Source organism: Cyrtonyx montezumae, unplaced genomic scaffold (genome assembly GCF_038088225.1).
Source record: "Cyrtonyx montezumae isolate F1298 unplaced genomic scaffold, pur_monq_1.0 scaffold_8, whole genome shotgun sequence".
Classification (NCBI taxonomy): Eukaryota; Metazoa; Chordata; class Aves; order Galliformes; family Odontophoridae; genus Cyrtonyx; species Cyrtonyx montezumae.
In genome coordinates this window covers 37072974-37084717 of record NW_027072089.1, presented here as the reverse complement: position 1 = coordinate 37084717, position 11744 = coordinate 37072974, and the positions used below count along the sequence as shown (strand labels likewise).

At 40.8% G+C, this 11744-nt stretch overlaps 1 protein-coding gene across 1 annotated transcript; it reads left to right on the top strand.

Moving 5' to 3' along the window:
- The first annotated feature begins 10477 nt into the window (after positions 1 to 10477).
- On the top strand, positions 10478 to 11473 carry NPBWR1 (neuropeptides B and W receptor 1). Its single transcript, XM_065752886.1, has one exon. The coding sequence runs from the start codon at positions 10478 to 10480 to the stop codon at positions 11471 to 11473; it is 996 nt and encodes a 331-aa protein (XP_065608958.1).
- Positions 11474 to 11744: the final 271 nt, after the last annotated feature.

Sequence of the window (11744 nt, the reverse complement as noted above, 5' to 3'; positions counted from 1 at the left end):
TATGTGTGTTAAATGGCCAGTGAGTAAATTGCTTTTGTGAATAAACCTTGACACATTAAGAAATATCACTTATAAATATGCTAAAAATAACCTTGGCTTTGTGGTTTTAATAGTTATGAGTCATGTGACAATAAGAAGCTCTTTATAGTCTGTCTCAGTGGAAAACTCTATTTGATGATGACCAAGTAGCTGCTTATTCACAGGCTTATTAAACTATCTCATCACCATGACTACTGTTTTAATCATTTTTATTACTGCTCAGGATGAAAGAAAAAAAAAAGGCTCTAAAGGAAAAACATTATTAGACCCTTCACTCTCAAATTTCAAATCACATGGAAGAGAGTTCACTTTCACTGAAATACTTTAATTCATACCCAGGAACAATTAAGCACATGCTTAATGTGCACATGTTTGCTTACTGCGCAAATAAGTGTACAGTAGAGAGGGAGAGTCACCAGATTTCCAGAAAACCAGTTATCAGAGCACCAAAGAGTTATAACGTTACAGTTAACTCCTTGTGTCCCCCATTATTAAGGTTGACCTACCTGACTGTTAGAGTTGTGCATCCAATCATTTAGGCAGAGACAAAGTTCACTTTTGTCAGGGTGAGGGCATGAAGTAGGAAAGAATGCCAAAGTTATTCTCCCCACAGCTGTGGGTGCTGCTGCAATCCACAATACCCATTGCTCAGCAGCTGCTCTGGACAAAGATCCTACAGCTTCTCTACCATTGTCCCCAAAGTTTCTTAAGGAAACCTCTACAGCAGAAGTGCTGGATTCATTCAAACATACCACATCACACTCATCTACATTAACTGAATCCTTGGAATAAAGGCAAAAATAAAAAGCGAGAAGATATATGCAAAAACTTAAAACTGAAGGCACCATCTGTGAAAGATGAGTCAACATAAACAGTATGCTGCATAAATTTACAGAATATCATGAGAAGTGTGGTATGTTATGGACTAATGGATTACACTTTTGTAAGTGCTAATGCTTCTTTTTAACAAGTTTATAGCTTTCTCAGCCTAATATCACCATATTATTACTACATCTTAGTAACAAAATTTATCTTAGGATAATTATGAAGTTTAAAAGATTGCATTCTAATTCAGTCCTATAAATAAATGGTTGGCAGTTTTAATAGTGAGCTAGCCAAACCAGCAGCAAATAAAAGTTTAAGAGAGTGAGCTTGTATGTGATGACAAGTTTGACAGGAGGAAAAAGCAAAAGAATGTGACTGTTCCTGTCAGCAAAAAGGAAGTTTGCTATGTGGTAGACAGGGGACAGAAGCCTCAAAGAGCTCACCAGTATTTTGTTTCACTAAAGTTCAGAAAATGTACCCAGGGAGCTTTCGCCCTGAAAACAGTAAAAGCCAAGAATATAACTTGACTATTGCATCTCACATGGCAAAGCTAGAATTTGACATATTTTTTTGAATCTTGCACAAGACTGCTGGTAAGTGAGGGGTTGTACTTGCTTCCTGAAAGAAAATGAAATGACTACACTGAAGAATGGCTTTTTGTTACTATGAAACAGAATAGGGACAATTTTCCTGCATCTGGGCCAGCGCAGTCTCAAGCACAGATAGAGGGTGGTTGGAGAATGGCTTGAGAGCAGCCCTGAGGAGAAGGATTGATGAAAGATTCACCATGAGCAGGCAATGTGTACTTGCAGCCCAGGAGACCAACCACATCCTGTGTCATGTCAGGAGAAGTGTGACCAGCAGGCTGAGGGAGGGGAATCTTGCCCCTCCACTCTGCTCTTGCGAGACCCTACCTGGAGTATTGCAACCAGTTTTAACACAAGAACACCTGGGCACACTGTCAGCTCACATTCAGCCAAGCATCAACCAACACCACCAGGACTCTTTCCTCTTCACAATCATCCAGCCACTCATCCCCAAACCTATAGTGTTGCATGGGGTTATTGTGGCCCAAGTGCAGGACCCAGCACTTGGCCTTGAACCTCATCCCATTCATCTCAGCCCAGCAATCCAGCTTATCTAGATCTGTCTGGAGGGCCTCCTTCAGGCAGACTGCCACCACCTCCCAGTTTGGTGTCATCTGCCAACTTACTGAGGGTACACTCAATCCCCTCATCCAGGTTATCAATAAGGATATTAAACAAGATGGACCCCAGTACTGACCCCTGGGGGACACCACTCGTAACAGGTTGCCTTTGAGCAACCTGGTCTAAAGGGAGAAGTCCCTGCCCATAGCAGGGAAGTTGGAACTAAATGATTTTAAAGATCTCTTCCAACCCAAAACATTCTATGATGAATTGCAATCAGAGGTTACTGGGCATGACAACTGAACTGATTGGAGGTGGTTCTACTATGCCATCTTGAAAAAGGAGAAAATAAGATCAGAAAAGTGTCAATGTGCCAATGTTCAGCTTTGCTTTACGATCAGTCTCACTACTATGTGCTTACTGGATAAACTGTCTACAGTAACTGATTCTTTTTCTAATCTAAAGCATAAGGTGTAGACAGTGATCAAATGCACACGCTTAATTCCAAACATAAGTTTCAGAATAAATTGCTGCCTTTACTTACCCAAACAGAGTGAGAATCTTCTGAGAGGTACATGACAAAAGACTGAGATGCAAAATAGAACAAGTAATAAAATATCTCAATGTGATACTAAGGGAAGTTATTCACAGTGAAGGTGACTGAGCACTGGAACAGGTGACCCAGCAAGGCTGTGGAATCTTCATCCCTGAAATATTCAAAACTCAGGGCAAGGTGCTGATCAACCTGATCTAATTTTGAAGCAGGCATTGTTTTTTTGTTTTTCATTTTTTTTAAAATAGATTATCTCTAAATGTCTTTTCAACTCTAAATTCTGCAGTTTTATGAGGCTTATGCATGGTAAGGAGGATTAAGTGTCCATATTTTGCATGTGTTTGGGATTTTTTCACTGGGGAAGGGAGAATGACTGTTCTCCCAGGGTCCAGGGAGAAACAAATTAAGATTTCTCATAGAACTGTGGCATTAGATGTTATTTCATGTCACATCTGATACCATCAAGTCCTTTTCTCTTGGAGAATTATTCACAGAACAAGGTGAATTTCACAGTGAATGCATCTTTCCTGGTTTATTCCACAGATGGATATGGATGAGCATTCAGTCAGCAAGGGAAAGTAAGAAAAATATGAAAGTTAATAGTACTAAAAAAAAAAGTTGAAACCTAGTTTGGACTGAAATTTGCCTCCCTCCCCCCCTTTCTTCTTTCTGCATTCTGCAAGTTTCAGAGCTTCAGTCTAGTTGTTATACAATGGAGTAAAACCCCATACTCACACAGTCATAATTGTGCTTCCTAAAGTTAAGGAATAAATTCTGATGCTCTAGTCAGCTAAGCATCAAGGAACCAAAAGTCATTCTCAAATTCCACAAGCAAAGCAAGTCCAGCCAGGAATAGTGATAATCCAGACTGTCCCCTGGCTGATTCAAGATATTCTTAGTTTCCTTCAGTGAACCCTGATGCAGTACTTTGTACAAGTCAAAGCCTATAGTTCATTCAGAAAATTTTAAGTGACATAGTTCTATTGAATTTCTATTGTATTTTTATTAAAATTTGACCTTGGACAAAAGTAATTCTGTTTAAGGATAATAAGGAAAGTAAGAAAACATAAGCAACTGTCTTTGAGTTTTGGTAGTCAGAAAAACACTCAAGTCTTTCAGATGTTCTGATCAGATTTCAACAGATGAATTTCTAATTATATTTACTGTAGTTTCATAGCTTACTTTTAGTCCTGCCAGTGGATTATCTTTCCCTAACATGCTACTTAAATGCATTTCAAATTCTCATGTTAAAACAACAAGCCTTTGAGGGATTTATGGGATTAATTTTTAATAAAACAAGTAGTACACTGTTTAGTTTAAGCCATTAGGTTACTGAAAATCTATCCAAGTCAATGAATTTAAAACTATTGCTAAGAGTGTTTGCCAGGCTGATTACATTCTCATTCATACATGCACAGAACATTCAGACCAAAAAAGGTGAGGAAAAAAACTGCAACCTTGAAGTTCAATGAATTTTAGAATGCCAAACCAAACATGAGTGAAAGAGAACTATGCACACAAACATTACCTCTGGATTATTTTTCCCTTTTTAGTCAGCTACTACTACTTTTGCTTCTCTTTTACTACCCATGTTTCAATTCAACAGCTCTCCAGGAAGACCTGATAGACATTAGTTGATTTCTTTTCGGTTAAGGTAATGGAGAAGAAACCATCCATGTCACAAGTTTCCCAACTCTCTTCCCACATTTCCCTAGTTGATTCTACTCTTTACTTCTCAAAATCTTGAGTGTGTAAAAGCCCTGCCTACCCTGATCTAGACAACAATGACCTGAAAGTTTGACACAGGCCTCATTTACTGACGTGCAACTTAGGTTTCGAAGTCTCTGGAAACAGTACTATAGTATTTGAACATGGAAGAGCTCATCACAGTAGAAAATGATGTTTTCAGCATCCACTTTGGGGCAGGAAAATAACCTATGTATATAAAATCATAGCAAAAAAGCTATGAGAATAGATTGCATCGAGCAAGTTATCTGAGGAAGCTGAGAATTTGCCATCACTGAATGCTTTTTTAAGGATAGGTTGATCTTCATTTCACTCAGCATTCAGGCAAGTTTCCTTCTCTGCAAGTAACAGATCTATTAATCCACTATCTTACCTCCATGAAGACAGGAGTCAGACAATATATTCTCACTTGAACATTTTTGTATTCTTCCCCTTTCTTGAATTTCTAATACTATAAAATATACTTCATAGTAAGTCTCAAAGGTAGAAAATGAATATGCTTTATCATTTCAGGAGCTGCACCCTAGCTTCACTGCTAAGCTATCCTCTGCACTGACTTATAACTTCTCTTTACAGGAATGGTTTATGTGGCTTTTTACTTCCCACTTCAGATCACTAAATTTCTTGAAGACTGACTTAGTTTTCAGTGGAAGGGATCTCTCTCTCATGACTTTGGGCAGCAGGAGGAAGCGATACATTCTGAAACTCAGACATGAACTAATTGAATGGAAGAGATACAAGATTTGCAGGCTCTTTATGAAGAAACTATAGTTCCCTTAGCGGTAATTCATTAAATTATTTGTCTGCTACTTGTCTAGGTCAGCATATAATGACACCACAATTTCACAAAGAAGTAATTGTGCTCAAAGAAAAAGACCCCTGATCTTTTCTTTAGCCCTCAACTTGGACAGCATGAACTACTTAAAGTATTCATAAGAAAGCACAGCTAGAGATATTCTGTATGCACAGATAATGATTACAGATTTACATTTTCTCAGAGCATGAATATATGACATTAACATGCCTAACAACTGCCTGGCACTAGTTATCAGCAGGCATAATGGGGTCATACTTCATTGACTAAGAGCTAGATTTGGTCTAAAGGTTTTAATGTCTTCCTGAGGACCTGCTCTGATTATTAGACTAAACTTACAAAACCTGAAAGTCGTAACTTACAGGGCTTATTAGGTTATTCTTAACATTGCTCATTTATCTTCACTTTCAGCTGAGAGAAAGATGCTCAGTGCACCTGCTGAGCCATTGAGACACATGCAGTGGCCTGGACATATCCACACAAGAACAAGAGTACGGAGATTTTAAGTTTATAAGAGTCGGTAATAAAGATTCAAATCAAATTAAAGTCTCTGGATTGTTTCTTATTTTTCTCATTTTTCTAATTCAACCTCTCTTTGAGTTTACCATTAACCACAACAGAAAAAGCTAGCTCATACCATTAATTTTACACAACATTCCCTCAACTATGAGCCTTTAACAGGATTCACAGATAATCATTTTAACCTCATGGGCCTGTCTTCACAATCAGCTCTCCAGCACTGATTGTTACAATTAACTCCTCTTTCACTACCTTCATGATAACCCAACCTGCTTCCTCCAAAAAAAAAAAAAAACAACAACAACACTTAAAACTTTGACTTAAAAAGCAGAAATAAAGAAAGGAAAAAAAAAACACTATCTTGTACTACACTCTCACCTGTATTACAAAGAAAAGTTTTTAGGTCATCAGTGGACATCAAATCACAGGACTTAATAAAGGAAAACATGAAAAATAATAGGCTGAAATGAGAATAAGTACTTTACAAGCGGATAGCAAACAGCTCTAGTCTGCAATATACACAAGTATGGTTTAACGGGCATGGTAGTGATTGGATGATGTAAAAGATCTTAGTGATCTTCCCCAGCCATAAAAATGCTATGATTCCACAGATGCCTGACAGCAACTCTGCTTGTTAGTGTAGCATTCAAAAAACAACTCTACAACTTTTCTGCTGTGGAATAACAGTCAAATTCAAATAGTAATGTTCCCACAAATTATACCAATTTGTATTTGCCTTCACACATGAGACCATCCATTTACCCATTTATCCACGACCTTTGTTTCTGCCTCAAATCAGCCAGTTTTGAACTAGAAAACAAACAGAGATAGTACAACTTCGTGCAGTAATATTCTACAGAAAATCAAGCTAAAAAAGAAAAGTGATTTAAGAATTAATTTACCATAGAAATAAATAGATCTCTCCAAAAGTAATACCTCCTGTTTATTTCCAAGGAAAATACAAAGGACACAAAGAGTGCAATAGTACAGTAACGTGATGGAAAGTGCAACAACAACAGCAGAGCAGCAAGGTACCAGGCTGCAATAAATAAGGATTTACTCAAATGCAATAACTGTGAGCAAGAAATAAAGGAAAGAAGCTGCTTGCCTTCCTACAGCCTCAAGTATTCAGGAATCTCCAGCAAAAACCCCTCACCTCCACTGACAACCCTTTAATGAAGTCTAGGAAGGGGTGGCTCCTGGCTTCTATCCCTTCCAGTCACTCAGGTGCATTGCATACACCTGTGCATCCATGGGTTGGTCCTGGCTTTCCCACAAGGTGTTCAATCACTGGTTCAAGCTGTGACTTAGCATTTCCACTACAAGCACGTTTTGATAGAGCAAATTCTCAGCTGCACAACACTATTTTTCAACACAGTCACCACCATTAGCTACACACTTTCACCAGCAATGAACAAAAACCTGCGTGCAGCACTCCAAAATCTTCATAGCCCTCTGGAACATGGCTTGTCTTTCACACAACAGTCGCCACTACCAAAACAAACTGTGCTTGCATCCACTATTTGGTCTCCCTAAACATTCAGACAGAGTTGATGAATGTCAGTAGGTTCCATTTTTTCCATGTGGAGGAATTCAGTGTTTCAGTTTTGTGTCAGATGTCATTTTGTCAGACTGCCTCTCTGCTGCCGTCTGAAACATGGCAGCAAAATGTAAGGGTGTATTGGTGGGAAGGTTTAACCTCTACTGCCATACCACCACCATCTACCTCTGATGTCATGGGTCATTAAATATTACTATATATGTAATAAAAAATGCTAGTAAATACAGAAATAACCTTGAAAGATTTTGTATATGGGATAGAAATGAATGTGCAATACATTTTCTAGGACATTAAATAGGTTTTTTGATACACTGCTTGTTCAGTCTCTGTGCTTCATAAGGTCAGCTAAAGAATGTTAGAATATAAACAATTATAAGGCTTTCCTTTACTTAAAACTTAAAGGGAACTTCACACATACCTAACCCTTATACTTCTTTCAACAAAACGGGATCAGTTACAAAACAACTGGTTGTTTGTTTCTTTAGTCACATTATATAAACCACCCTAAGAATTCCATCTAAATGTAGATCTCAGAAACACATAGTCTCAGAAACATATACTGTTGTAACCTTAAGCTCATTCACAGTGATCATTTTATGAATGTAATTGTGTAGTAAACATTGCTTCTGAGTGCTGTTGAGTGGCTTGTTTAGACATAAATTATTCACTAGGTGTTCTGCACTCTCTCAAAGGAAATTTCTACAGAGTTGTGATACAGTTTATTATCAGTTTAACACTTTTTTTTTCTAATTACAGTGTGATCTGTTAGGTAGTGTCTGATCTCCAAGACTTAAAATATTATCTGTGTATGATATAACCACAGAATCGCATAATAATTTAGTTTAGGTGGACTTCAGAAGATCATCCAACTCCATTCCCTGTTCAAACGTATGTCAGCTTTAAAACTAGATCAGGTTGTTCAGGACCATGTCCAATCAAGTTCTGAGCACTTCCAGATAATTAGAAGCATTCAGAAAGTCAATCATTCTCACAGTGAAGGATTTTGTTCTTTATATCTAGTCAGAACTTACCTTGATGTAATTTGCAACTGCCTGAACTACTGTTTTTCAGCTTTAACATATTTTTACTGTTTTCTCCATAACCCACATTCACATGTTTGGGGACAGCAAATAGATTACCCCACTCACACTTCTCTTCACCAGGCAGAACAAATCCAGTTCCTCAAATATCTTCTCTCCAGTAGAGTGCCTCCAAACCATTTCAATGACACTCCACTGGATTTTGCTGCACTCTATTAATGTCTTGCTTGTTTGTATCTGGGAGCCTAAACAGGACACAGCACAGTATCAGAATTGACCAAGAAATAGGAATAACTGTTTCTTTTGATCTGCTTTACATTGTTTTCTGAAAAACTTCCTAGTGAGGCAGCACCCAACCTATACTTCACTGTGTGTTATCTATACCTCATATGCAGGAAGATACCTCCCATATTTGATACCTCAATTTCTTATCATCCATTAACAGAAAGGTGTGAAGGTGATGCTTTCTTTTCTTGGATTGTTAAAGTACAAAGTATGCAGAAAAGGGATCAAAACACTGTGGCAGACATGCAACATAGATTTGGTGTCACTCTCATGGGAGCTCATAAGTGTGTGAACAGATTTCTGTTTCTGTTAATGAAGTTAGGAGTCACAGAACGTACAGTGTACTCTATACTGCAATATATCATTTGTTTTGTAGTAGTGATGTATAGTAATTTTCTATGGTTATATATTTTTAATCCATTTACTAATTAATTAATTTGCTTGAATTTTCATATTTGTGAAATCCTGGTGATCTAGGTAACTGTATCAGGGCACAGGACAGTGAGAGCAGTGTTTCTCTCACTCCGTGCTGCTAGCTCAGAGATGCTAAAGAATTTTGCCAAAGTTTTTGGCAAAAGAAAACATGAACTACAATATTAGCTTCACATATGTAGCCAGCGCTGCTAGTCGCACCACAAAAGACACTGTTTTTGCTTCTGGTGTGAGAGATGCAAAATTTTATTAGATGTACCACAAGCCCACGGAATTCAATCTCCTTTAAGTAACAAAACAGATAAAGCTGAAGCCAGATAGACAGATAGTCCGTGCTCTTTCTGGGAAAACAAGGCAATCAAGAGCTCTGAATTACCCTCTAAAAGAGACTGCCTCCCGCGGGGGGGGCTCCATGCAAGTCTGCCATTATCTCAGCATGACAGAGGAAAAGTGCGAAGGTATAAGAGCTGCCGTCGGTGCGTCCCGCTTCACTCCGCACCCGGTGGGATCGGGGCGACCTCCCGACGGAGCGCAGCCGCGGACAGCCCGGGACCGGGCGGGGCGATGCGGCGCTCCCAGATCCCGCACCACAGACAGATGCCACCTAGAGCCCGGATTTCTCCCACCTTTCCCGTGCTGCTATCCGCCGCCGTCGGGAGGAGATGCGACTTGAGGTAACTGCTCCCCAAACTCCGTTTTATCGTTTTTTGATTATTATTATTATTATTATTCCCCTGGGAAAGCTCCAGCTCCTGAATTTTGCACGCTGCTCTCCGCGGTTACCGCTGCCTGTCTGTTGTTCCTTAGATCGAGATGGGCACACGTTTGATTCCCGGCTGTGCTTAGGATCCGGCCAAGAAACGGCACCCGGGGCTGCCGCCGGCTCATGCCCACAGCTGCCTGGGAAAGGTGAGACAGCTCTTCTGCTTCCAACGCGCTCAGCCCCGGGGGAGTGGGTAGGGTAGATTATTTTCAAGGCTGGAGCAAGCTTGTAAATATAACCCCCCCTTTCCAATACCAAACTTCAGCAACGGTCCCATACTCTGCTAATCTGGCCTTGGGCTCTCCGTTTCCCACCTCTCAGCCCTGAGCATCCTCGAAACACCAGACCCACTCATTTGAGCTCATGTCTTAGCAGTTTTGCCTGAGAGAGTCTCCCTGAGCCCGGGTGAAAGGGACTTCAGACTGGTGAACCCCTGCAATGAGTCACCTTGAGGAGATGCAGATCTCAGCACTGCCTTCTTCACCCCCAACCCGTTATCTAGGGCAGAGTTGAAGGGCACTCAGAAGGGATTGCCCCTACTGCAATGGGATGGTGGGAGCTTATGTGAGCGGCAATGTCCCCTTTCTCCCAGCAGGTCAACTCTGGTGGGAGGTATATGGGAGCAGGAGGGAAGATGTTGTTGGTTGGATACTCTGGAGGAAGCAAATTTGAGAATAATCAGGTTCCTTACCTTTCTCTCCCACTTCCAAGTCATTCTTGCCACCAGCAGATTTGGTCCCTCTGCTGTGACCATGGAAAATACCTCTCTCCCTGAGCCTAATTCCTCATGTATGGCTGGGCACACAGACTGTGTAAGGAGTGGAGATGCAGCACTGAATATTCCCACTTCCCCACCAAGCCCCAGCTCCTATATCACGATGCCTATCATCTATTCCATCATCTGTGCCGTGGGACTGACAGGTAACACTGCTGTCATCTATGTAATCCTCAAAGCGCCGAAGATGAAGACAGTCACCAACATCTTCATCCTCAATTTAGCCATTGCTGATGAGCTTTTTACCTTGGTGCTGCCCATCAACATTGCTGACTACCTGCTCCTACAATGGCCCTTTGGGGAGTTCATGTGCAAGCTCATCATCTCCATAGACCAGTACAACATTTTCTCCAGCATCTACTTCCTCACCATCATGAGCGTTGACCGCTACCTTGTTGTAGTGGCCACCACCAAGTCCAGGAAGATGTCTTACCGCACCTACCGAGCTGCTAAGATTGTGAGCCTCTGCATCTGGTCCTTTGTCACAGTCATCATCCTGCCCTTCACTGTCTTCGCTAAGATACACAAGGAGCAGGGGCGCACCCAGTGTGTCTTTGTGTTCCCTCATCCTGAGAGCATGTGGTGGAAAGGCAGTAGGATCTATACCCTTATCTTAGGCTTTGCCATCCCAGTGTCCACCATCTGCATCCTCTACACCATCATGTTGTGCAGATTGAGACGTGTGCATCTTCACAGCAATGCAAAAGCCCTGGATAAAGCAAAAAAAAAAGTGACACTGATGGTGGTTGTCATCCTGGCTGTGTGTCTGTTCTGCTGGACACCCTATCACCTTAGCACAGTGGTGGCCCTCACCATGGACATCCCACAGACTCCTCAGATTGTTGGGATTTCCTACTTCATCACTAGCTTGAGTTATGCCAACAGCTGTTTCAATCCTTTCTTGTATGCCTTTCTGGATGACAGTTTCCGGAGAAGTTTTCGCAAACTGATAGACTGCAGAACCACCTCATAGGCCCAATGCTGCACACTCTCTTGTGTGTCCTTCTCACTGTTGTCTGCTCCTCCTGAGGGTCTTGAGCCCAGAGAGTGCTTTTGCTCCAGCTTCCCTGTGATGGGCCACAGTGCTTCAGATTGTCTCACTGTCCAAAGTACAAACTGGGGACAGATGTGTCATTCTCAACTTTCTAGCACCTATTTCCTCAGCATTGCTTTCGATCTCCTTCCCTAGTGTTTGTTTTTTCCCTTCTCTCTAATGTGCCTTTCTGTCCTAACGTGATAGCTCA